Source organism: Sminthopsis crassicaudata, chromosome 2 (genome assembly GCF_048593235.1).
Source record: "Sminthopsis crassicaudata isolate SCR6 chromosome 2, ASM4859323v1, whole genome shotgun sequence".
Classification (NCBI taxonomy): Eukaryota; Metazoa; Chordata; class Mammalia; order Dasyuromorphia; family Dasyuridae; genus Sminthopsis; species Sminthopsis crassicaudata.
In genome coordinates, this window is record NC_133618.1 from 256234460 (window position 1) to 256262431 (window position 27972).

General features: G+C 36.1%; 1 protein-coding gene across 7 annotated transcripts; it reads left to right on the plus strand.

Annotated features, from left to right (window-relative positions):
- Positions 1 to 1495: 1495 nt before the first annotated feature.
- On the plus strand, positions 1496 to 27972 carry PCMTD2 (protein-L-isoaspartate (D-aspartate) O-methyltransferase domain containing 2). 7 transcript variants are annotated; one of them, XM_074288953.1, is made up of 8 exons: positions 1665 to 1848; positions 2095 to 2254; positions 5883 to 5948; positions 6348 to 6679; positions 13934 to 14036; positions 15312 to 15483; positions 19241 to 19364; positions 23171 to 27972. In XM_074288953.1, the coding sequence occupies exons 4-8, from the start codon at positions 6373 to 6375 to the stop codon at positions 23551 to 23553; spliced, it is 1089 nt and encodes a 362-aa protein (XP_074145054.1). In that variant the 5' UTR covers positions 1665 to 1848; positions 2095 to 2254; positions 5883 to 5948; positions 6348 to 6372; the 3' UTR covers positions 23554 to 27972. The 7 variants fall into 7 exon arrangements, with proteins under 7 accessions (XP_074145051.1, XP_074145050.1, XP_074145054.1 ...); XM_074288952.1 differs by lacking the exon at positions 5883 to 5948 and having other exon boundaries at positions 2095 to 2239; XM_074288950.1 differs by lacking the exons at positions 1665 to 1848; positions 2095 to 2254; positions 5883 to 5948 and adding an exon at positions 1496 to 1625.

Below are 27972 nucleotides of genomic sequence, written 5' to 3' on the forward strand. Positions count from 1 at the left end.
AGTGAAACAAGTAGAACCAGCAAGATGGTGTGACGATCAACTATGAAAGCTCAGTTCTTCTCAGTGATTCAGTGATCCAAGGCAATCCCCATAGACCTTGGTTAGAAAAAGCCCTCTGTGTTTCTAGACAGAACTGTGAAGACTGTCCACACAACATACACATGCTATGTTCACTTTTTCCCCCTTTTCTTCTTTTTTCTCTCATGGTTTTTCCCTTTTCTTCTGTTATTTCTCTCAACATGATTCAAAAAGAAATGTGTATTTTTAAAAATTAATGTACATGTATAACCAGAAAAAAAGAACAGCAAGTGTTACCCTCCTGGGTTACCTATGTGTGGGTACGTAAGAATGAGCATGGTTTGGGCAGCCAAAAAAGCCAAAAAACTATCTTGTGTCCTTGAGGGACATGGTGTTACATTCAACTAGTTAACAATAATAAAAACACAACAAGCAGTGCTAGCGCTCTGAGATCATCTGTTCTAACTTGCATATTTTAGTACTATCATTAATAATAAAAATGGACTTTTCTAGAGTGATATTCAAAGCATGGAAGGGACCCTTTAACTTTATATACAATACTATATATACATGTATATGGATACGCACTGAGGTGTACAAAGCTCGGGACAATACATACAAACATCTGGGAAGGTTCTAGGCTAAGGAAGATGGTGAAAGGCTTACTAGGCGGGACTTAACCGTGCACCCACACACATATCCTGTTCGCATACAGCTGTTTGCAGGCTGTCTCCCCGTCCGTCAGACTGTGCGCTCCCTGAGAGTACCCCCGGAGCCATCATAGCGGCCCGCGCATAGTGGGCCCTTTGTAAATGCGCGCTGGCTAACTCCAATCACCGAGACACTTCACATTCTCTGGAGCGCTAGTGGACAAGACGCAAGCCTCCCGGCGTTTGGGGGCAGGTTAAATCCACCTCTGCCCCCCACCCCCACCCCCCGGCCGCCACATTCCGGAAGGGGGGGGGGGCCGGAGGAGCTGCCGCAGAGACGGAACCGTGGCCGTGTCTGGAGAGGCTGAGGCTCCGGGGAGGGCGTGAGAGCTGAGGTCAACTATGTAAGGAGCTGATTCAGGGGGAAGGGAATGGACTGATACTGCTTAGCCAGGGGGATAACCGGAGGCAAAAGAGAGTTGCAGAAAGGCGGGTTTCGACGGGACTTATAGAAAAACTTGGTTAAAATGAGAGCTGGGAGGGCTGGAGTGTGGGCAGGATCCGCTTCCAAGTCCCTTCCGACTCACATTCTGACCGGAGGGTCTGGACCGGGTGGAGAGGGGCGTGTCACAATCCCGCTTCCAATAGGGGAAGGCTACATCTATAGAACACCGCCCCCTTCCTCCGCTCGCTCCCACCCCCACCGCGCCCAAATCCCACGCATGCTCTTTTCTCCGGCAAAGACACCAGCTTCTCCTTTAAGATTCCGCGGCCCTCCCCTTTAACTGCCCCCTCCTTCTCCCCGCACCGCCCTCGCTCCGAGTCCTTGAGCTGCCTCCCCCACGCGAGCCTGAGCGGTTGCGCGGCGCAGGCGCACTGGCGACCCCCGGGGTCAGCCGGGCGGATGTTTACAGCTGTCGGTGGGAGGCGGAGCGGACGCTGCGATCAAGGGGCAGAGTGAGGGGCTGACGGAAGCGCCGGAGCCCGGATCGGGGGCAGGGGGCGGCCTCGCTGAGGGCAGGGTCGGGCGGATCGGGGCGGGGCCGGACTGTAGGAGTCTAGGAGGCGAGCCCTCGGGCGCCTGGGCCGGGGCCAGGCCCCGGCGGGGCAGCAAGCGCCGAGACCCGAGGACCTCCAGGCCTCAGCCCAGCGCAGGCCCTATCTCCGTCCGAGGCCCGAGGTAGAGCCGCCGGCCAGGCCGCCGAGGGCTGCGGACGCCGGGGGCGGGATCCCGGGGCTGGCAGGGAGGAGGCGGCCGCCCCCGAGGCGGGCTTGGAGGGCGCCGCTGCCTAGCAACCCACTCCCCGCGACGTGGGGCTTCTCCCCCGGGCCAGAGGGCGGGCTCCGCTGGCGGGCTCCGGGGCACCGCGGGGATGCCCCAGCCCAGCGAGCTCGCAGCGAAATCGGGGACCTTCTCCCTCTGCAGCGTGGCGTAGTGGGTGGAGAGCCGGGGTCGAGTCCCGCCGTTGACAGATTTGGCTGTGCTTCCCTGGGCAAGTCAATCTACCTCCCTGGACCTGCTCCTGGGCAAAGCTCTGAAAAAAGTTGCAGCTCCCACCCGAGCCGTTTTTGTTAGTAGGAGTTCCGTACGTACGCGCTTGAAATAACGGGTCCCTTCCTGCTAAACCCGACGGGAGAGGTGACTGACTTCCCAAGGTCGCTCCCTGTGCTAAATTGTGGAGGAGGGATTTAACCTTTCCAGCATCTTTGCATTTAAAAGCCCTCCTGGAGAAAGTCGGGGCATTCCCTTTTTACCCAAGGTCAAACAGGGCACAGACTCGGGATTCGAATCCCGCACTTGCGATGCCCAGTGTTGTGCGCTCCCCCCTCTCAGCTGCCCTGAATTTCTGGCACTTTCCTGCTGAGTGGCCGGGCGCATCTGCTGCTCGGGGGGCTGCTGAGAGCAGGTTTTGGTTACCGGGATAAACAGCCCCGAGCCACCTGCTTAGGCGGCCAGGTGGTGCGGCCCCCGCAGGGTTAAATCCCTGCCCAGATGTTGAGACGTTCGGTAGGAGCTCCGCAGCCCCCTTGCCGGCACCAGTGTACTCACTTCCTGCTTGCCACCCGTCCAGTGCGCACGGGCGGCCTCTCCGGGCACCGTTTTCTCTGAGCATTGGGAACAAAGTGTATGGTACTTATTTGCTTTCTGTGACCTAATTGAGACAGTTAAATCACTTCTGGAGTTGAAAATAATTGTCCAGATTAGTTCTTGACTTTTCTCTGGCTTGCTAGTCAAGACAGTCAAATTACCTCTAGATCTGAAATTGATGGCTTCTTTTAAGTTCTTAAAAGATGTTTTTCCTCGATAAGGATTGTTTGGTGGGAAGTGGAAGGTGCTGGGTGGGAGTTTCCGCTCAATAGGATCCCCTGCCCCTTTAATACATAATTTACTTTCTTCAACTGCAAGAATTAATGAAAGGCAGCCACCCTTAAAATAGGCATTTTTCCACAAGGTTTTATAAGGATTCAAACATATTAATTCTGTAAGAGTGACTGGTGGAAGTCTGAGATTGCGGGAAAGATAATAGAGATTTAACAACCAATTTTGTTTAGAGTAGCTCTAGTCAGCTGTTGAGTGGGTCATTGATTATATTTGTCTAAAGGCTTTAATTAAATGAACCGATTGAAGAGGCCTGCATGATTAAAAGGACCTCTTAATCCACATTTAGGCCTTTGCAGAATTTGGAATATAATCTTTTTTAAATCCACAAGGGTTACAGATTGCAATTAAAAAAAACAAAAAATCCTTGGAGACCTACCACTTACAAATACTCTCCTCCCTTTACTTGTCTCCAAAGATATATCCTACCATTACTTAATAAATTTTTTAAAGGCCCAGTTTATTAAGAAAGGAAGATGCTATAATAGCAAGTGCATCCTTTTTATTTAAATTTGTTCTTTTAAATAGCTGATTAAAATCTCTTGGTTTGTGTAAAAATTGATTGCTTTGATTCTTAGATTTATTCTAAATTACTGCTGTTTAGCCACAACATTCAAAATAATGAATACTGCTGAGCCCCAAAGAAACACCTGAGCTATGGAGAATTGATGTAGAACATTGAATGAAATCTGAGCATTTTGAGAAGAGAAATTGAATAGTTTTAGGGAGTAAGTTTTATTTTTGGTTTTATAAGAGTACTACTTAGGAGAGAATATTTTACTAACTTCCTAATTTAGGATTAGCTATTAGAGATATATAGAAACAAGCTCTTCTGTAATTCTTTTTTGTTAGCTACTAGAGTAAGACAAGTTTATTTTTTTTTCAGTTTATATGCAATTTTTTTCCTCTTATGGGAGATAATGGTCCAACACTATAAGAATCTGGAAGAAATTGAACTACAAGCTTAATACAAGTTAAATGTGTATCTTGGCAGTTAAAAAACCAATGTGTTCTTTGACTATATTACATTAATAGAAATATTGTGTCTGCCTCCAAAGAAGTAATAGTCCTGTTTTGTCTTGCCCCAGTCATATTACATTTGGAGTGTTATGGTCAGTTGGAGGGAGGGGCATCTAATTACATTTTAGGAATGATATTTACAAACTGGACAACATCCAGGGAAGAGTGATGCTGAGGGGATTAAAAACCAAATCATAAAAGTATTGATTGAAGGAAGTAGTATGGAGAATAAAAGTCTTAAGAGAAACATGTTTTTGAAGGGCTAGGCTATAAAACATGAATGTTGTTCTTCACAGTGCCTGGCACACAGTAAATGCTAAGATGCTTATTGACTGACTGATCCAGGCAACAGAAGTAGCAAAGAAAAGAATGGAAATTACAAAAACAATTTGTGGCTCAGTATTAGGAAAAAATTCCTCACAATTAGAGCTGTCCAAGAATTGAATAGGTTGCCTCAAGTGGTGGTGAAGTCACTTTTACTAGACAGTTCTCACCCACAAATTACATAACTACTTGACTTAGGATAGTGTAAATGGACTTTCTGTGCAAATGAGAACTGGACCAGATGACCTCTGACATCTTTCAACTCTTGACATTCTGTGACTTCTGAGTCATGGAAACATTTGGATAAAGAGATTTTCAGAAATTGGAGAAGTTATAAAAAAAAAAAAAGATAGCTTTTATAAATTAGAATTATGATTTGACTAAAAAAAGTTAGGAAAAGTAGATTTTGGGGGGGCTCAAAGGAAAACTTTTAAATGAAAAAAACATGATACAGTATGTAACAATGTAACCATGTTGTATGGTCTTATAATGTTCATCATTAATTGGATTGGTTTTCCTTTGTATTCTGTCCGGTTGTACTAAGTCATAGAAATAATAGTATAAAATAATGCCTTGAAAATTGAACTTGGCATAATTTGTAAGAAGCAGGATCTGAGGAAAAGTATTTTAATTTAGTTAAGAAAGGTCATGTTGGAGCTTGATTTTATGATTTTAGAAGTTACAGATAACATGGTATTAGTTGTAAGTAAAATTAAGTAATTGTTAAAGCCAAATTGTTATGGCTTTAACATAACTAGAAAAAAGCATCATCAGAGTCACTTCATGTTGGTTTTCTTAAATACAGCAAAGTTGCTCATTGAGATTGAAAATAGAACAGTTTTCTGCATATGAAGCTGACTCAGAGAAAATCAAATGCATCATAATCAAATGAACTAATTGACCATAGCCTTAAGAAAAAACAGAAAAGTAGCCTCTTGTAATTTTTTTGAAGGAGTACTAATAAGTTATAAATCTTGATTGTGAAGAATATTAACTATAATTAAAATCTAGTTGTAAAAATGGACAGAAATTTATGTTTAGCAACATACTTGTAAGGCTTTTGAAACATCTTTAATATACTTAACTAATACAGAAGAATCACATGTAGTCAGCTTTTATTTTTATTCTGAGGGAGAAATTCTAATCCCTACTGTCAGAACTGCAGATATTTCTTTTGGGTGTCTTTATTCACATTGTATTTTCAGAAATAGAAGGAGTAACTAATTACAACAATAAACAATATTAAAGTCATTAACAGTAAATGAACAAATTCTAGGGATATGCATGATAACATACCTTGGTAGGTTAATTTTTTTTTAAACCAAATTATGGAAAGCAAATTTTTTGTTAAAAAAAATTGCTATTGTGTTTGTCACATAAAGCTATTACTTTAATGGGATAAAGATAATTTTGAAAGGGAAATTTTTCATTTTTTTATAGAAGGAATATAAATTAAGAAAGTTTCCATTTGTACTATGTATGTATACTAGTTGTTGGACTCAGAAGGCAAGGTTCTCTGTAGTTTTCTTCTTCAAGACACTTGGAAAGAATGTAAGGTGCGTATATTTTTAACTTAAAAAAGCTAGAAGGGGAATACAGAATATTACATCTTAATAATAATTATAAATAATTGTGGTAACAGTCATAAATAGTCAGAGTTGGTCTTGAAATGGGTTCTGCATGTCTTGGAAAGTATTTATCAGAATTTGATGTGGCATAATATTTATAATATCCATTATTAAAAGAGTAAGGCTTTAAAATTCAGATTAGAATCATCTAAGTTAATCTTTTTCTATATCTGGCAAATTCATTGACTAGGTTGCTTGATAGAATTATCCCCCTTTTCAAGTTTGGTGAAAGGTCCTACTCAGTAATAACTTAATTACATATTCAAAACTTTTATTCATGTCTTCTTTGTCTTACATCTTTTTCCTTTACTCCCTTTGTAATTATAGCTCTTCCTAAGCATTATCCTTGAAAATGGGAGGTGCTGTCAGTGCTGGAGAAGACAATGATGAGCTAATAGATAACTTGAAAGAAGCACAATATATCCGAACAGAGCTGGTAGAGCAAGCCTTCCGAGCTATTGACCGTGCAGACTACTATCTTGAAGAATTTAAAGATAATGCCTATAAAGACTTAGCCTGGAAACATGGCAATATTCATCTTTCTGCCCCATGCATATATTCAGAAGTGATGGAAGCTCTGGATCTACAACCTGGACTTTCATTCTTGAATCTGGGTAGTGGCACTGGTTATCTCAGTTCCATGGTTGGACTCATTTTAGGTAAGGAATATATGTAGTTTCTTTATTCTCTGCCAATACTATTTATTTTACAGTAAAATAAGTACCCTTTTGAAATAAAAGGCATATAAGCTACAGGGCATGTTATTGGCCATAAAGTCCTTATGGGGGAAGGGAATCATTGATTATTTTTCATTTTTCATGGCCAAATTTTATAATTTACTGTAATTTTTCTATTCTTTTTCTTGCCATGTTAATTCACTCTCGGAGCTTTAACTTCCACTTCTTCTATAGGTGATTCCCAAATCTATATTTCTAGTCCTGGCCTCTCTTTCCTGATCTTTAGGCCCATATTTTCAACTTTCTACAGACCATCTTCACATGGATGACCCAGTAGTACTTCAAACGAAAGATGTCATAAGCCAGGCTCATTATTTTTTCCACATATACATAGTTCTCCATTTGATCTATTCCTGCCTATTATTTCATTCATATACCCAGACTCATCACTGATGTATTGTTTGCATTACGATATTCAATCATCTCATCAATCAGTTATTCTTTATGTACTTGAGGCTTACTGTGTGTCAGGCAAGTACAATGTTTTAAGTATGGGTTACTGCCATCACCCAAGTATAGACCTTTAATATGAACCATTTGGACTTTTGGAACCATTTTGCCTTCTTTATAGGTTTTCCTGCCTCCGATTCATCTTTTGTGCTTCTTCTAGTAGCATCCTTCTAATGCTCATATTTTGTTAGACCTTTGCTCAAAAATGTTTAGTGGCTCTCTGCTACTTGCTTTTTAAAATTCAAATACCTGTTAATCAAAGGCTACCATAGCTTTCTTTCCACTCTTACCTCATATTTCTCTTTTCTTTATATTCTTTGTTTCAGAATTGACAACTCCCTGCCCCTGAATGATTACCAAGCTCTTCTGGCAATGTGCTTTTACTTAAGTTTGTCCCTAGTCCAAAAATGATATCCCTTTCCCTGTTTATTGAATTCCTACCCTTCTTTTAAAACCCAACTTAAATATCACCTTCTCTATGAAACCTTTCCTAAGTCCCTCATTACTAATAGACTTCTGCCCATTACCTCACTGATTACAGTTATAACTACATCTCTTGGTGACTTACTAGATAATAAACTTCTTAAAAGGTATCAAACTTTGCCTGTTCTAAACTTCACATTAACCCCCAATAACTAACACAATGCCCTAGATATAGTAGGTGCTTACTAAATGTTTGTTTTGTATTTTATTCAAGATTCATTCAACTAATGTGTAATTGATTATTAAATGCTATCTTCTAAAAAAAAAAAACAAAACAAAAGCAAAACCCAACCAACCCCACAGTGAATTAGCCGAGATCCTTGCCTTCAGAGATTTGAAATCTAGTAAGACTGGATGTAGCCCACTTTTTTGGGAGGAGAACCAGTGACCAGTGAACCTCTTAAGCTGGCCAGCAGCTGCCCAGATGTGTACTATATCTTTTGTCTCCAAAGAAAACTGGAGAATCCTATATTAAAAGCTTTACAACTTCACTCTAATGAATCAAAAATAGAATTAATGATAACTTTTTTTTTTTTAAGTTTCTAAGTTCTTCTTCAGACTCATTCTATCTGCCTATCTCAGTCATCAGGAATTAATTAAATGCCTACTTTATGCCAGAAATTGTGCTAGGTCCTAGGAATACAAATGCACACAAATTGTTACTGCTTTCAGAGAGTTTGTATTCTATTGGGGGGGGGGAGGACAGTAAGGAGGGCTACAGTGTTCTGTTGTAATGACTTTAGATTTTATTGTTTCAGTAGCATTTTTTTCAAATGGGGATTTGGGCTTTTTAATATGTAGGTGGTGGTGTAAGGATATGTTTATCTTGTCAAAGTATTTTGGAGATAACCTGTTTTTCTGAGCTAAGGCCCAGCAAGCAGGTCATGCCCCAAACTTGGCATAACAGTAATCTTTTGTGCTCTGAATAGCATCACCCCCAGCAAAGCGTGTTACTTGCAACAGCACCAGGTATGCACTGATAGTTTTGCTCCCCTTATTTCTCAGGGCTGCCTATCACATGTTCACAATCCCTATTCCTTGGCATTGACAGGTAACATCACAGAACTCTGGTTCTGTACCCCACAGGGTGGTCATGACCACTCAGCCTTGAGACAATGGCTGTTCCCATGGGACCCAAGAACATCTGTATTGTCCCAAGAAATGCTAAATTTGAGAACTGTTATCTAAGGATGATTGTGTTGTGGGCCAAATGCTCTCATGTATATAAGTGTGCCCCACAATATCAGTATCTATAAATCCTCTTCTTCAGAGGTAGGCTTCTACCTGCAGGTGTCATTTTCCTCACTCTGAAATTAATTAAATTTCTGTTTGTGTCCTTACTCTCCTATCTCTAGCTTGCTGTGTTTTGGCTTTGGCCAACCACAGATTAGAGGTTAGTTCCATTCCAGCTAACCATTTAAAAATTATTTTGGTTTTCCTGTCTATATTATTTAGGACATAAGTAGGTATAATATAATAGATTTTTAATGACTAAATTTCCTATGTCCTTATTTCTTCATGTGACTGCTATTATCCTTATGAAAATTCATCATCCCATAATTCTGTCATTTTGTAACTGTTGCCGTATGAAATTCTCCTTTTAATTAATACAATTGCAAAATTGAGTAGAAAGCAGATACCATCACTAGATTCACATAAAAATGTTGAGGACATATCCAGGAGCCAAAGTATGAATCACTATAACTCTTCCATATTCACCTCCAAACAATCTTAAAAATGTCCCAAAGCAAACATTTGAACAGCAGAATCAGCAAAGAAAACAATCTCTTAGCCCAAGAAACGTCTGTCTTGCTTGAATAAAAGGGGAACACAGCCCAGTTCAGAAAGCATCCCAGCAAGTCAGCAGCAGATCCCATGTCAGCAAACCAGTGGGAGGTCCACAGCCCCAGTATGATGGAGCAGGCAAATGCCAAATCCAGGAACCTCCCTGTGTCTCAGCATAGCCAGGGAAAGAGTCAGACTCCAGCTTGGAGATCTTCCAGCCCTGGGCAAACGGGTAGCTTGCCAAAGCAAAAAAGGAAGGGCTAACAAGGACCCCTCCATGTGTTTCAGCGGAGCCCCAGGCAAACAGGCAGTCACCATGCCAGAACCAAATGCTTCAGTGAAATCCCCAAGAAACAGCTTGCAGCATACACCAGATAGCAACTTTAGGACCCCAGCTCAGCACCAGTTAAACTGCCAAACCCCTACAGCTTCCAGCAGCAGCAACTAATTACTTATCCCAGCAATACCATTATAAGGTCTGTACCCCACAGAGATTATAAAAAAGGGAAAAGGATCTACATGTGCAAAAATATTTATAGCAGCCCTTTTTGTAGTGGCAAAATATTAGAAATTGAGGGAATGCACATCAGTCAGGGAATGGTTGAACAAGCTATGCTATGTGAGTGTAAGGGAGTGTAAGTGTGTTGTTCAATAAGAAGTGATGAGCAGGCAGATTTCAGAAAAATCTAGAAAGATTTGTACAAACTGATGCGAAGTAAATTGAGCAGAACTAGGGAAATACTGTACAAAGTATCTACAATATTGTGTGTTGAATCAACTGTGAATCACTCAGTTTTTCTCAGCAACACAGTGATTCGAGACAAGTACAAAGGACTTACAATGAAAAAATGTTATTTATATTCAGATAAAGAACTGATGGACTCAATGTAGATTGAGGTATACTTTTTTGCTTTATTCTCTTGTGTATTTTTTTTTCCTTTTAATCTATTTCTTCTTTCACAATTGTGACTAATATGGAAATGTTTCACATGGTAGTGCATGTATAATCCTATATCAAATTGTCTTCCACTTTTGGAAGAAAGGAAGGGAGAGAAGGAAAAAAATTTGGAACTTGAAATCTTAAGAAAATCAAGGCTAAAAATTGTGTTGCCATGTAATTGGGAAAATTTTTTTAAAAAGTTTAAATGTTGAGGACAACCAATAGGCTAAGGGATATGTACACCTAAAAATGAGCTACTTTAATCTGAATTTAGCTTTATACTACTTGATGTTATAAAAGTTCATGCCATAAATGCTTCTTAAGATACTTCAGAAAGGGGGGTGAAGCCACGGTGGCAGAGAAGAGACAGGACTTTGCTTGAGTTCTTATTGGCTTCCCTCAGAATCAACACTAAATCAAGCCTCTGAACAGATTTTGGAGAGACAGAACCCATAAATATTTATAGAGTGCAAATTTCTAGCAAAAGTATCTTGGAAGGACTTTAGAAAAAGTCTATCTCAACTGTACAGGGCCCAACACAGGCATGGGGAGGCCCAGGGTAGAAAGACTCCATGTGGAAAATCTAGTGGAAGGCTCTTAGCCAAAAAATAATAACATTAGCTACTTTATCCTGGTTCAGAAGCCCAGTGGGTTAGCAGACTAGCTGTGAGATCTCCAATGTAACTAAAGAAGGCAAATAGTGAATCTCTGAACCCCAGCATTACAGGGGTGCAATGGGAAAATCTGCATTACCAGCCCTAGGACAGTGAGAGGCCCCTGACACCCTGTAGAGGAAGCTCAAGACAATCTCTCCTGTGCCCTAAGAGCAGAACTGAACTTTTAAAAATTAGGAAAAAAGCAAAAAGAGATAGCTATTATGGAGACAGAAAAGAATAGAACCCAAATCCTAAGGACCCTAAAGGCAAAACACCTCCAAATGAAGCCTCAAAGGGTGTTATGAACTGGTCTCTAGCTCTAAAGGCTCTCTTAGAAGAATTGAAAAGCTATCTTTAAAGAGAGTTAAAAGAAAAATGGGGAAAGGAAATGAGAACATTGTAGGAGAATTTAGAAAAGAAAACACAGAAATTGACAAAAGAAAACAACTCCTTAAAAAATACATTTAGTAATTAGGGGGAAAGGACATACTTGTGAAAATGTTTGTAGCAGCTCTTTTTGTCACAGCAAGGAACTGGAAACTGAGTGGCTACCCATCAGCTGGGAAATGGCTGAATAAATTATAGTATATGATTGTAATGAAATTTTATTGTTCCATAAGAAATGATCAGCAGAATAATTTCAGAAAGACTGGAGAGACTTAAAGTGAGTAGAACCAAGAGAACATTGTACATAGTAACAAATTTTTTTGATAATCAACTATGATGTATTTAGCTATTTTCAACAATGATTCAGGCCAATTCCAGTAGACTTGTGATGGAAAGAACCATCCAGAAAGAGGACTGTGGAAACTAAGTATAGATCACAACATAGTAGTTTCACCTTTTTTGTTGTTGTTTGTTGTTGTTTTTTCTTTCTCATTTCCCTCCTTTTTTATCTGATTTTTCTTGTGCAGCCTAATAAATATGGAAATATGTTTTGAAGAACTGCACATGTTTAATTTGTATTGGATTACTTGCTGTCTAGGAAAGAGAAGAAAAAAATTGGAACACAAGGTTTAGCAAGGATGAATATTGAAAACTATCTTTGCATGTATTTTGAAAATAAAAAGCTTATCAAAATTTTTAAAAACTAGAGAGAGGCTAAAAAACATTTAGTGCAATGGAAAAAAATATACTGAAGAAAACCCCTTGAAAAATTGGTGAAATGGAAAAATAAAATCTAGTGAACAAAACAACTCCTTTAAAAGTAAAATTGGCCAAAAGGAGACTTAAAAAGCTAACTGAAGAAAACAATTCACTAGCAATTAGAATTGAAGGTTAAAAAAAAAAAATTAAAAATTAGAATTGGACAAATGGAAGTGAATAACTCAGAGACATTAAGAATCAGAGAGAGAGAAAAAGAAAGAGAGAGAGAGAGAGAGAGAGAGAGAGAGAGAGAGAGAGAGAGAGAGAGAGAGAGAGAGAGAGAGAGAGAGAGAAAAAGAAAGAAAACAAACTACTGGAAAATAGATCCAGAAGAGGCAATCTAAGAATTATTGGACTACCTGAAAACCACAATGGGAAAAAAAAAAAGAAAAGAAGAAAGAAAGATGGTACTTAACACCAACAAAGATTTCAACACTTCACCTTAGTAAATTAATCTCATACACTGGTATGACCAAAAATATTTTATCATTCAATGGCCAGCCTTTTGGTGATTAGACTAAATGTAGCTAGATCTTTGGATTATTGATGTTAGTCATTCTTTCTATACTTGTACTTGAAACTTTAAAAGCTATCCTAAGTGTCTCTATTTCCAATAAGCCTTCGCAAACTCAGTTTGGTGGGAATACTAGTGCTTAACTTTGATAGGTTCTAGCATCCAAGAACTCAGGGGCAAATCTTGCCATCAAGAGACAATAAGGTAAGATGATAGTGGAAATTGTATTAATTGTGTATACATGTATGGACTTCTTTAGCATAGGAACAATTGGTGAGTCCAGATTTCTGAATTCTGCCAATACAGGTTGGCATCTTCTCAGCAATTTGTCTTCTAGAGAGTTAATCTGAGACACTCAAGTGCCTTGTTTAATTATATAAATAATGTATGTCAGATGTAGGATTCGAATCCATGTTTTCCCAACTATGTCTACTATGCTTTACTTCCTCAGGATCCCTGGGTCAGCTCCAAGAAGTGAGGAGATTAGAGTAATTATGGTAGTACTGGGAAAACAGTAAGGGAGATCCATGGTGTGATAATGAAGATAAACAGGTTTAGTAAGATTAAGGAAGTAGAAAAGGAGATTGGATTAGAAAGAGGAATTTCAGCATTCAGGACCTTGAAGGCCATAGAGTTCCAAGTAAAGGTGATAACAAAATGCTAAAAGCTTTTTGACTAGAATTGAAATGTCTTAGAAAGGTAAACATTTTTTGTATTGTTTTATTTCAAGTGTTCCATCTATAATGCTTCTTTCAACACAAAAAATGAAAGCATATTTAACATTTAGAACTATAGTAGTTTTTTAAATAATATTTTTAATAATACCTCTTTGAATCTATTCAAAGCTCAGCTCAAGGGCCATGTCCCTTAGAAAATCTTTCCTAATTCCCTCCAATTCACTCTCTTCCTAAATTTCTTTGTATTTGAATTATATATATTTTGTTTGTATAAGCTGTTGCTTCCCCTTCACTCACCATAGACTGTAAACTCCTCAAGACAGGATCTTTTTGTCATATCTTTCTGTCCCCAGCACTTTGCTCTGTGCCTAGGCACTGAGAATTGTATTGAATTGAATTGAGTATAATAAAAAGATGGATATTTTGCAGTTGAATCAAATAGATAAAGAAAAAGGCAGGGAGGGGAAGGGGAAGGAAATACCATGCCAAGGTTATAAATAACTTTTTTATTCCTGAACATTTTAGGTCCTTTTGGTGTAAATCATGGGGTAGAACTTCATTCAGATGTGATAGAGTATGCCAAGCAGAAACTGGACTTTTTCATCAGAACAAGTGATAGCTTTGACAAGTAAGGCTTTTTTTTTTTTTTTTTTTTTTTTTTTTTTTTTTATACTGGCTCCAAGTTTGTAAATTATAATTTAACAAATTGATGGTAAAAAAGAAGCGATTATCCCTTTCACTTTCCACATCTGTTTTAATAGATGCTAAACAAGAATCTAGCAACCTTGTGCTAGGTTGAGAGGATCAAGAATTTTCAGAAGTCGATCAGGATTTAATTCTCTCAATGGATTTGAAAATCCAGTATTTTGAAGGGATTCCAGTTTTAAGTGTGTAGAGAGCCCTAGACATAGATGAATTGCAAAATGTGTCCTTAGTATTGCTATGCTGGAATGAAACTATTCCCCAGTTTGTATATGTTCCTAACACATACACAAATGCATGTACTTTTATTTAATGACATCAATAGCCCTTATTATTTCAAATAATTATTAGTAATAATTGAGATAATACAAATATTTTACTTTTTAAGAGTTGTTTATAGGAGATTTAAGAAATTTCTTCTTTTAGGGTTTTTTTGTTAGTTTTAAAAATCTAATTATAAAATAAGAAAAATATCCATAGTAATTGGAGTTTTAAAAAACAAAGTCGAGTTTCTACTTTTGGTTTTATGTATTACTTTAAATTATCAGAATTTTCAACATATTTTAAAAGTAAATATATTTTTAATAAGTTAATGTTTGGATAAACAGCTTAATTGTTTTATTTCTTGACTGTAGCCTTTTCTATTAGTGTTGTATAACTTCATGATTTTATTCTTAGATTACAATCCATTATCTTCGCATCCTGGCTACATCCAAATATTTTAACATTTCTAAGAATATTTGCAGTAAAGCAGGAAGAGCTTCTGACTTATAATCAAAAGATTAGGCTTCGAGTCCAGCTTCTGCCACTTATTCACACAAGACACTTTGCTCCCTAATCATACCTGTATAAAGTAGGCTTCCTTTAAATAATACTATAAATTTACACATTCTCAGACTTGTAAAAGTAGGTGGTATAAAGGCACTCTCCCCATTTTATAAACTAGGAAACAAACTCAGATGGAGAGTGATTTTGCTAAAGTCTTCTTGACTCCTAAGTGGCAGAGGTGGGACTGCATCTAGGGCTTCTATCTCCCAGGCCAGTGCTTCTTTCCTGTACCAGGAATCTCTGGAGATTATTTAAGCTATTAAGTGATATATAAATATATTTAAAGCTAAAGACAGTTGAAGTGATAGAATAATGCTAGTATTGTAGAGACTTGCAATATAAACAAAGTATATGAAATGTTCTTCACCCTCAGGTTTGAATTCTGTGAACCTTCCTTTGTTACGGGCAACTGTTTGGAGATTTCTCCAGATTGTACTCAATATGATCGGGTTTATTGTGGTGCTGGAGTTCAAAAAGAACATGAAGATTACATGAAGAGTTTACTTAAAGTTGGGGGAATTCTTGTCATGCCATTAGAAGAAAAGGTTGGTTTACTTTCAAGAGTTTAGTGCTTTATCCCCTCATTTTCTTCTTTCTATATTATTAAGTACTTCAAAGACCATTTACCATGACAAGACTAATAATCTGTGCTGTACCAAAATACAGGATTATGTTACAGATTCACTCTGAAGAGCAGTGTACCTCAAAAATAGAGAACTTGAACATTCTTTACTACTATTATTTAAATTTTATCATATCCTTTTTTTTTTAAAGCAAGTGGTATGAAATCAAGATTCACAGTTTCATAAACAATCCGTTTTATGTATTCTATATATTTGAACATACTCTTTTAAATAAATTAACTAATTAAAAAGTAATTAAATAATATTTCTTTATATTTACATAATACTTTTTGTATATAATTTATATAATATAAGTAAATTAACTATTGATTAATAACAAATTAAATTAATAAAAAATTAAGAATACATTTTCTATTTACATATGTGACTTGGGATCATGAGCTGCCAGAAATAATTGACACATGGTTAGAATTAAGCATCTTGAAGTGTAAAAAAAAAAAATTGAGTCACATTATAAAAGCTGCAGGAAAATCAGTGCTGCAGCAGGAATAATATAGGTATATTAACTGTACTGTTAGCATTCTTTTTTTTTCTATTTTGGTGAATAATTTTATATATAGCATAGTGGTAATATGATTATAGCATTATTGTTCATGTTTATCAGAAAGATACTGTTTTTCCTTTAAGTAAACCTGATTTTAAGAGGCATGCAGTGTTCTAAAATGTTCTTATTCCTTTAAGGGCAGATCTTTTCTACAACATTCAGTAAACATTTGTTAATTAAGTAATAGGTGGAAACTATCATTTTTTCCCCCTAAGGCTAGGGTTAAGTGACTTGCCCAGGGTCACACAGCTAGGACGTGTTAAGTGTCTGAGACCAGATTTGAACTCTGGTCCTCCTGAATTCAAGGCTGGTGCTCTATCCACTGCGCCACCTAGCTGCCCCCATTTTTTTTTTTTTTTTTTTTTAAAGCAAGTGCCTTGAAATGAAGATTCACAATTTCATATATAAGCCTTTTTGTGTAATCTGATACATATTTGAACGTACTCTTTTCAAGTGTTTTAGTTTAGAAAAAAAAATTTTTAAATTGAACTATAAACAATTAGAGAAATGGGTCTGCATCTTGGGGGAGAGCTTAAAGGGAAACAAACAAATTGAAGAGAGATGATACTTGAAATAGAGAGTCAATGAGATTGCCAAGGGGAAAAGCAAAGAGCAAAAAGAGATGAGGACTGAGGATGGATTCTTGAAGAATTTCTGCATTCAGGTATTAGGAAGAGGATCAGGAAACTGAAAGAATAGAACTGCAGGAGAATTATAAGATTAGGAGGGACAGATTTAGACCTGGAAAGAGGGCATCTTTTTATTGATGAGAAAGCTTGAAATTCAGAAGGGCTAAGAGTTTTGCTGAAGATTCCACAGGCAAGAACAGAGCTTGGATATGAACCCATTTTTTTTACCCCCAAATGCTCTCCCCATTTTATTCATGAAAGTAGTCTCTGAAGTTCTAAGAACAGAAAATCCAGAAAGAGAGGTAGAGTTGGTGATACAAAGACAGAAAAATGTCCATTGACTTTGCCAGTGATCAAGAAGTCATCTTATTCATTCTGTGATAGAAAAATAACAAACTGTGATCTTAGTAAAAACAATGTCTTTTTTAGAAATGTTGGCCATTGAAATAATGATAAAATAAATGTTGAGATGTGTTTGCCTTTGTCACAGTGGAATAAATATACCCAGTTTTAAATTTAACATTTTCTGAAACATTTTCTGGGTGGACATTGTTTTTTTTTAAATTGATAAATTTTGTTTTGACATGACATACAAACTCCACCTAACACACAATCTCCCAAAATATTTTAATAAAACAGCATAAAAGTGATTGTAGTTCATAGGCTTAGGAAGGAAGGAATTTATTTTCTTTTAAATTACTAGACTGCATTATTATAGTTTTTGTTGTAATTTTAAATGATGTTTCTTGGAAACAGTTTAATGATTCTAGACTTTTAAAATATGAATTAATGACCTATTTCTCCTTTAAAAACTCCTAAGGGCCTTGTGCATGTTGTTAACATTCTCAAGAAGACAGTGAAAATGTTGCTATTTGGAAGCTGAATACTGTGTAATTATAATGACCCATCTTGATCTTGAAAGATGGCATTAAGGAAATGTATACCTCCTTCTTTCTTTAGATTAGTGGAGAGATCATGGATGTAGTTTTCATGTCAGTTGGTTTTGTTTAGCTGTTTTGTTTAGCTGTTTTGTTTTGTTTTTTCCTTAGGAAAGAGTAACTAAGGGGAGGAGTATTTCTGGCTATGACTAAAATGTAAATAGAAAAGACACTAATAAAAACAACAAAATAAAGTTGCTTTTTGGAAGGTACTTGGATTCTGTATTCTGAATAAAAACATTGTGATACAATATGCATTAGCAGTATGAAATATTACCATAAAAGTTCATTTAGCTACTCATTCTTCTGGTTTTTATCTCCATGAGTTTTCAGTCTAACTGTACTCCAGAAAATGAAATTAGCTCTCATGTTTTCTTTAACCAACTGGGAAGTTTCAGAGGGAAAAGCTATTTGTCTTCTTCACCTTTGCAGTTTTTATAATCTCATTTACTTAGAGGATTTATTTACCAGCTTGGATTTGATTAGCTAAGACTTGCACATAAACACCTCTTCTGAGCCAAAATAGTACTCTGACCTAGTTTAGCAATCTGGGAACATTCAGAATCATTGCACACTGGATGATCCCTATCACAGGACTGTTATAAGTAGAGCATTGTTTAAGTAATTCCAAGATTGTGCTGAATTCCATTTTAAAGCTAAAATGTAATGAGGTTTTTAGTTGAGTCATTTTTAGTAGCTGTGAGGATTATTTATTAGTGCTGTTCAAGAGCCATCTGAGTTTGAGTTCTGGATTTGATGCATCATAGTTGTGTATATATAGAAACAAGTCAGTTATCTCTCTGAACTTCGCTTTCTATGTCTGTAAATTGCAGTATTAATACTTGTAATGATTATGAGGAAAACTTTTTGTAAGCCTCAAGGCATTCTGGAAATTTGAATTATTTGGGAAACAATGTAATGTAGCCAACTTGGAGTTAAGAAAGGACTGTGTTCAAATTTTGCCTCAGATACTTCAATCGATTAGAATGACTTAACTTTCCTAGCCTATTAACCTCATTTGTGAAATCAAGGATTTGATGACCTCTATCATCCCTTCCTCCTCTAAACCTATGATTCTTTGATTGTACTTTGACTTTTTTTTTTTTTTCCATTTTGTGTGTGTGTGTGTGACAGACAGATAGGCAGACAGACACTTAGGGTTAAGTGACCTACCTACCCAAGGTCAGACAGATAATAAGTGTTGTGTTTGAAGTTGTATTTGAACTCAGGTCTCTCTGACTCCTGGGCTGGTGCTCTTATCAACTGTGCCATCTAGCTGCCCCTTCATCATTATTTCTTATTTAGCTAGACTTTCTCATCTGGCAGTCAACAAGCATTTATTAAGCACCATTATATGCCACAGATTACACAAAGCACTAGGGATATCAAGACAAACTTGAAATAGGGCTTACATTCTCCCAGGTCAAAGGATATATCTATTTTGGTTTTTTTGTTTTTTTTCTCTTTTTGATTTTAAGAATAACTGTTTTAAACTACATGCATAATAGTGAAATATTTAAAACTGTTCTCATTTTGTATTTGGACAGCTGACTAAAATAACTCGAACAGGTCCTTCTGCTTGGGAAACCAAAAAGATTTTGGCTGTTTCTTTTGCTCCTCTGATCCAACCCAGTCATTCAGATTCAGGAAAGTCAAGACTTGTGCAATTGCGTAAGTACAAAGATCTGTATTTGGTTTAATCTTCTGTTCAATTTGATCAGGGACTGGCACAAAAATTATTTGAAAATTTGACCATGGATCACATTTTTTCTTCAACTAGAAAACCTTTAAAAATTTATAATTAACTGCAGTTGAATTTTAGACAGTTTCATATGAATTTTCCTACTCATCAGGTTTCACTTTCTTTCCCACTCTAGACTACCAATTTCCCTTTTATTATATTTGAGAATACATTGAGTTGTGAAGTTGGAAGGTACAGAAAGAAGAAAGTATGAGAAAGCTAAAAGAATTTAATCACAGAATCACAGGAGTTGTACATTCCTAAGATTGCATAAGGAAGTGTACAGTGTGGTTACTTCCAAGATAGAAAAGTCAGATACAGAGAAACTCTGCTGGTCTATACATGAGTGGTCATCCTAGTTCTCACTCCCCATCTTCCCAACTGTCATCCACCATAGAATTCATACAGAACAGTCTGGTTGTGCCCACACTAAATACTGCCTTTGCCTCTTTTCCTCTTTCTCCTCTTACCTTTCGTAAAGGGATAGAATTTACTATTAGATTTAATGTTTACTAAACACACTTTAATTGAACCATTTTATTGATTATTGATTATTTGACAATTAGTTGTCTTTCAAACTTCTTATCCCTAAGCAGAAATACAGATTTTTCTTAATATTCTTGCTTGTCATTGACTAACTGCTCTATCTTTGTAACCAAGTAATATATATTTATGTTTAAAACAAGATACAACATAGAGCTCTATTTGTTTTTTTTTCTTATAATTCAGCATGGAAATGAAATTTACATCAATAATCTTCAGACTGACATGTGATATGTGTTGTGTGTGAAAGAGACACAGAGATATTTACAGAGAAGTTTTCTACAGAAAATGAAGAGACCATGTAGTTCACTCACCCAGAATCACAGAATGTTAACAGTTGGAGGGGTCCCTAAGAGAGCAGTCTGTACCTAAATAGGCACACCAAATGAAGGAGAACTCCTTCTTTCCAGAGGCAGCCACTTTCACTTTTGGACAGCTCTTAAAAGTCAGGAAGATATTTTCCCTATACCAGCTTATGTGCACTCCCACCTATTACTCCCAAGTCTGCCCTCTAAAGCCAAGCAGAACAAGCTTAACCCTCTTCTTTCACATGACAGACCTTCAGTTAGTTGAAGACAATTTTCAGGTTCCTACAGACTTTCCAGCCTATTATTCACTTCCTTGTGACATTACTATTGATAATTTCTATTGAGGACGCTGGGCGGGACAGCCCTGTCTCCTTAGGATTATTTCCCAGTACAGTATCGATAGGGGCTAGATTGAAAGAAAACTGCTGAAGTACGTTTTCCTGGATGTTCTCCACTTATTAATATCCTTCCTAAAAATGTAGTGTGTAGAACTGAATCCGTTGCTCTAGATGTCTTCTAAAGAGGGGAAAGTGAGATCTTCAGCACCCTTACCTGGATATTGTGCCTCAAAGCATCATTGAGTCTATCTGATGGAAGCCTTGTTAGCTTTCTTGAGTGTATGGTCCACTTAGCCTCATAGAGTTTTTTTTTCACATTACTTGTTGTCCAGCCAGTTTCCCCATTGTCATATCTTTCTGTCGATATTGTGCATGTTGACTTTTTTTAAAGCAAGTATAAAACTTGGTTTATTCTTATCATTCTCTTACTAGATTTGAACTCTCTTTAGGAATCTGGACTTTAGGTAGTTTTACCTCTTAATATGGAATGATTTTCACATCTTATTACCGTGCCATCTCTGCCCTTATCTCAATTGCTAATACTTAGTTGACCATCCCAGGGTAAGGCACAAGGAGTCAGCTCTATCCACTAGGAACTTCTCTACAGATTGACTTCAACATATTAATGGCTATTATTTGAGTGTGATCATTCAGCCAGTTTTAAATCCTCCTTGCCTGTCCTTTTCTTTCTTTCTTATTTACAAGGATACTATGAGAGAATTTGTCAGATGACTTGATACAATTCAGTTACACAATATCTATATTCTCCTGACTTGTTAAGACTATTAGTCATGTTAGAAAAAGGAAATGCAGGTAGTTTGGAATGGTTTGTTCTTCATGGACCTATAATGTCTCTTATTTGTCATTCCTTTGTCTTTTTTTGGTTTAGACCTGTGATTTTCTTGCTAAGGAGGACTCCTTTTAGAGACATTTTCTCCACAGATATAGGTCCAAAATTTTTCTGTAATTTATAATCTTTTTTTTTTCTTTGATCTCTCTTATTTGATTTTTATTTTTTATTTTTTTTTATTCATTTTTCCAAATTATCCCCTCCCTCCCTCCCTCCACTCCCTCCCCCCGATGGCAGGTAATCCCATACAGTTTACATGTGTTACAATATAACCTAGATACAATATATGTGTGTAAATACCCTTTTCTTGTTGCACATTAATTATTAGCTTCCGAAGGTATAAGTAACCTGGGTAGATAGACAGTAGTGCTAACAATTTACATTCGCTTCCCAGTGTTCCTTTTCTGGGTGTAGTTATTTCTGTCCATCATTGATCAATTGGAAGTGAGTTGGATCTTCTTTATGTTGAAGATTTCCACTTCCATCAGAATACATCCTCATACAGTATTGTTGTTGAAGTGTACAGTGATCTTCTGGTTCTGCTCATTTCACTCAGCAACAGTTGATTTAAGTCTCTCCAAGCCTCTCTGTATTCCTCCTGCTGGTCATTTCTTACAGAGCAATAATATTCCATAACCTTCATATACCACAATTTACCCAACCATTCTCCAATTGATGGACATCCATTCAACTTCCAGTTTCTAGCTACAACAAAAAGAGCTGCCACAAACATTTTGGCACATACAGGTCCCTTTCCACTCTTTAGTATTTCTTTGGGATATAATCCCAATAACAGCAATGCTGGGTCAAAGGGTATGCACAGTTTGACAACTTTTTGGGCATAGTTCCAAATTGCTCTCCAGAATGGCTGGATTCTTTCACAACTCCACCAACAATGTATCAGTGTCCCAGTTTTCCCACATCCCCTCCAACATTCATCATTATTTGTTCCTGTCATTTTAGCCAATCTGACAGGTGTGTAGTGGTATCTCAGAGTTGTCTTAATTTGCATTTCTCTGATCAGTAGTGATTTGGAACACTTTTTCATATGAGTGGAAATAGTTTCAATTTCATCATCTGAGAATTGTCTGTTCATATCCCTTGACCATTTATCAATTGGAGAATGGTTTGGTTTCCTATAAATCAGGGTCAGTTCTCTATATATTTTGGAAATGAGACCTTTGTCAGAACCTTTACTTTTAAAAATATTTTCCCAATTTGTGTAATTTATAATCTTAAAGAATGTTCTTTTGAATCAAAACATTAAAGGGATTTGCTCAAGAACACACAGCTAGTATGTGTCAGAACTTACCAGCCCCAAGAATTTCTCTGTTCCCTTCTGCCTTTATTTTCTTTACTTATATAATACAAGTAGAGACTTTAATAGACATTAACTTAGCCATTCTTTCTAGGTTTGTCTTGTGGTAGCTTGAATGGAGCCCCTTTACCATAATCTTTATTTTTATACTGTCAAGAATTCTGATTATTTCTGGTTAATGTATTTAGATCTGCTTAACTTTCACAATTGTTATTTCTTCTTTGTGTTAAAAAGATCTTAATAAAACTTTTGTGGCTTTCCTTCAGGACTTTGGTGTAGCTAGTAATTAATTTGCATATATTTGAGTGAGCGATTATCTCATTTAATTTTGTCCTCCTGAATTCCTGTTGATGTTTGATCAAATTCTTCTTTGTCTTAGCTCCATTGGCTGTTCGTAGCCTCCAAGATTTAGCTCGAATTGCAATCCGAGGAACTATTAAAAAGATAATTCATCAAGAAACAATGAGCAAAAGTGGAAATGGACTGAAAAATCCTCCCAGGTTTAAGCGAAGGCGAGTTCGCCGTCGTCGAATGGAAACTATTGTCTTCTTGGACAAAGAAGTCTTTGCCAGTCGCATTTCCAACCCTTCTGATGATAACAACAATTGTGAGGATGTGGAAGAAGAAAGGAGGGAAGAGGAGGAAAAGAATGTGCCTGAAATGAAGCCAGATCCTCCTGTAAACTTTCTGAGAGAAAAGGTCTTGAGTCTACCCCTGCCTGATCCTTTGAAATATTACCTGCTTTATTACAGAGAAAAATAAGTCTTCTATTTATATTAAGAAAAAGATACATAAGGGGGGAAGTGGTGAGGGCCTGACAACATGTATATGACTAACTGTTAACATGGTCACCCCTGGCATAGATTGGCTGGAGAATGTGGCTGCTGTATACTTAAAACATCCTCATTTTTTTCTCCTAGTTTCCTGGTGGTGTGCTAATTTTCTTTTAATCTTATAGCAGGATTTCCTTTAAAAAAAAAAAAAAAAAAAGTGACCTGGTAAATGCAAACTGCCTAGAAACATATTTCTTCCTTTGAGGGGAAAGAAAATCACCTCAAAAAGACTGTTGTCTTCCAGCCATGGTTTAAAATTAAATTCCATTTTAAAAGTTTCTAGGCAGTACACTAAAGACTACTCTGCAACAGAGTTGCATAAAATAGTATATATTGTATAATTAAAATGAAAACTGCTGATTCAGATTATTTTGCTTCTTCCAAAACCCCCACCTAAAGCACAAATTTTACAAGTACACAAAATCACTTCTGGGGGCGATACTCTAAATATCCAGGTTTGAATTCTGAATTTAAGTGGTATCTGCCTTTAATCACTGGCATTGAGTTTGACTCCTCATATGGTTTACTAGATTGGAAAATATTGTTAGAAGCCTGTTTAACTAGATTATAAATAAGTAAATAGATAACTTTTTGTGAGTTTGCAGATTGTAAATTTTCTAAAGAGATAGTGATGTTAATTAGAAAAAGCAAATCAGAAATACATCAAAGTTCCCAACTTTGTTTATACATAGTGGGGATCATATGTAGGTGAAATCCTTTATGGATTCTTGTCTGAACAGTTTACAAGCTAAGTTCTAAAAACTTTGTCAAGTATAGTGTTAGAAATTCCTAAAAGATTATTTTGAGAGATGTCGCAGATTCTTTATCTCTTAAGTTAACATGATTTATGTTTTTAAGAATATGCAATACAGACCCTGATGGTTGACCTGAGAATGGAAACTGATATCATTGTGAGGCAATTGACTATTCAATTCCTCAGAATGTATAGAAGATGAAAAATCTCAGAACATAATTAGTGGCAATGTTGCCTGTAGACAGTCCCTGCTTTCTTGACCTCAGTTTAGTATTTTTCTGTAATAGATTAGAGTAATGAGATTTAGCTTTTATAGTTCCAACAAAACTAGACTTTTTTTTAAAAATAATTTTTCTTAAAAAATGGATCTTTAAAATTTTAGTTGTTAGATGAATTTAACTTGCAGTGAATTGTAAATTATACTTTTCCCAGATTATGAAGAGTGTAAAAGTAAAAGGGGGAAAGAGTTCTCAGTCTTTCTAAACTAGTGAAGAAAATGGTCTAATCTTCAAGATAATCTTCCCGACTGAAAAACCTTTCAATTATCTTAAGACTACTTTTGAGATACACTGGAATTAGATTGCTTGATCCAAAGTGTATTTGTTCATTTTTGTTTCCTTCGATGTCATTTTTACATGTCCCAAAAGGCATGACTATCCTAAGATATACACAGTAAATGCAAACTCTCAAAAGTGTCTAAGATTTAAATACACAATTCACATCGACTGTGTCTTGTGATTAAATATTATGTAGCTCTTTGAAATTGCAGGGTAAATTCAAGTGTCTCTGTGCTATCTAACTGATCTCTGTTGATGTAGCTAATTTTCTAAAGTTACTCAATAGATCTTTAGTCTCTGTACTGACAATTTTTTCACCACAAATTAAAATCTGTTTAGCCAAATAAAAAAGAAAAGTTGGTATGTCTGGTCCTGAGCTCATAAAATTAGGCTATTAAGGAAACTTTACATGTTGTTATATTTGTTTGCCTTTTGGTTCAGTGTCGAGGTTATTCATAATTTTCATCTCCCAAGATTTTCAGTTTTCAAATTACCAGTGGATTGCTTGCAGGTCCTAGTATAGAGAAATCTAATTGATACATATGGGTATGTGTGTGTATATATACATATGTATACGTATACATACACACATATATACATATACATACACATATATATTCACCCATACACACCAATTAGATGATTTTATATATATATGCATATATATAAAATAAACACACATATATATATAGCCATTTACATATAATTTACATAAATATAAGCACTTTGCAATAAATATCATCTGAGATCTGTGAAATTTGTTATATAATTAATACCCTTACATTGGCTATCTTCAAATTTTTTCTATAATTATATAAGAATTTCAAATTTCACCACATTTGCCTTTTAATTACTTTAGGATTTTTAATGCTCTTTAAAATGCAAGAAAATGGTTTTCCCTTTATATTTTAAAAACCAAAATATTCAAGCAGTTTGTGTTTTCATGTCCAGTTGTGCTGTTATCAAAACAGAAAAGCTGATAGAAGAGTTTTAAGTGTAATATATAACTGAAATAGTGTGGTGTTGAGTCTGCAAAAATAAAGGGGAATTGTAAATAAGGTTCTCCTCTGCTTAAGCACTTGCACTGTAGGTTAGTATAATAGGTTATTTTCAGTTTCTACACAGATTAAGGATAGTATAACGTTTTTGTATAGTCTATAAGCCCTTTTATGGAATACTGTATACTGTAACTTGGTTTTCTGACTTCTGTTTGCTTTTATGTTTTAAATATTATGTGACGTAGTCTTGACAAATAGTAAGGTCACAGACTTGTGCAAAGCAAATTTCAGATGTATAAATCTTAAATATGTAAGTTGAAAATCAAAATTTGTATATAGAAAGAAGAAAAAGCAATTTTATTGATCTGGAACTTGCAAGTAATATGAAACCTGAATTTTATTTAGCTCATATACATGAGTGTATAGACCATATATCAATAAATGCAGTTGAGACATTTTAGCCTTCTAAGCATTGCTTCTGTATCGTGCTATTTTAAAAAGAATTTCACCAGCTTACTCTTTTTGAAGAGTTAGTGAAATTCCTTTTTTTTATGTTTGTACCCACTTTCTTATGCTAGAATTGGACTAATTTTTTTGTTTCCACTTCTTTTCTGAAATTGTTTTTCCATTCAGTTGATAGTTTAGTTCAAACTCATTCACAGTAGAAACTGTGAAGATATTACTTACTAATGTGACATAGGCACAGGCAAACAAATTATAGCTCTAAAGAACTTGATAGGCTAATGATTAGAATAATTACTCAGTTCTTCAGTATTATTCAGAATATGCACTTCAAAGGGAGAATATAGCACATCAGATTTGATTCACCAGCAATAAGCTAATTGGAAGCAAGCAAGGGTTAATTGAGTCACCAGCACAGTTTTAACATTTTCTAACATCAATGAAAAAATCTTTGTTTTTCTGGGGTCATCCGCAAAACTTGACTTTAACTCATTACCGTATCTTATCATCCAGTATACTTTACCCTAAGAATATAAAAGGAAGACACTCTTGTTTTGTATTTATTAAATAACTTTTAAAAATGCACTTCTGAAAATGGAAAGATGATCATCACTTAGTATTTTCAACATGATTTTCTTGTCACTGCCTTTTTTTATAATTATATAACTTCAAACATTTACACTTGCCTTTTTAATTACATTTGATTTTTTAAGGCTAAGAAATACAGAGGTGATTTTTTTTTTGCTTTAAATATTAAGCAAAATGTTTAAGCATTTTGTTTTCATTCAGTTTTGACAGAAGATATTTTTGTGCATTTTAAAAAGCCTTAAAAATCTAATGTAATAAGGGAAATAGGTGAAAATTTGAAATTCTTACATAGTACAGAAAAATGTAAAAAATGCATATGTATATATAAAATACATATACATATATCACATATCCTTTTAGTAAACTATAAATGCCCTAGGTACCATTTTGAATTATGTTTTTATTTTTTTGTTTAAGTCTAAAATGGATAACTATATATTATGTCTTTAAATTAACTTACTGTGACATTATTGCTAGGCAAGAGACAGGGAGGGCTACCCAAATTATCCAAAGACTAAGCCCTGTTTCAGGAATTTCAAATGTAATCATCTACATATCTTAATCATAAAAATTAGTACTATTCTGACTTATTTAAATCCTAATCTCCCTGGAACTTGGAAGGCCATCTATAAAAGAAGGCATCAGTTGATTATTTGAGGCCACGGGGGTAATCACCATTAAATAAAAGCCACCTGGTTCCTGTGTCTATTGCTGTGTCTGGGGTAACATTATACAGAAATCTGATTTTGCAGAGCTGGTCATGTCACACTAAAGAACCACACATGTGGCTCAAAAATATAACTGTTAACTTCCTATTTACCTAAAGTGCTGCTGTTTTAAAAAACTAGCCCTACATATTTTTGTGTCACCTAATGTCAACAGTTGCTTGTCTGTGTTTGGTATTTAGTTCATGATATTTAGCTAGATCTAGTATGAAAACTGTTCCTTTTCTTGGAATATCATTTTACAAATAAAAGCTGTATATACTG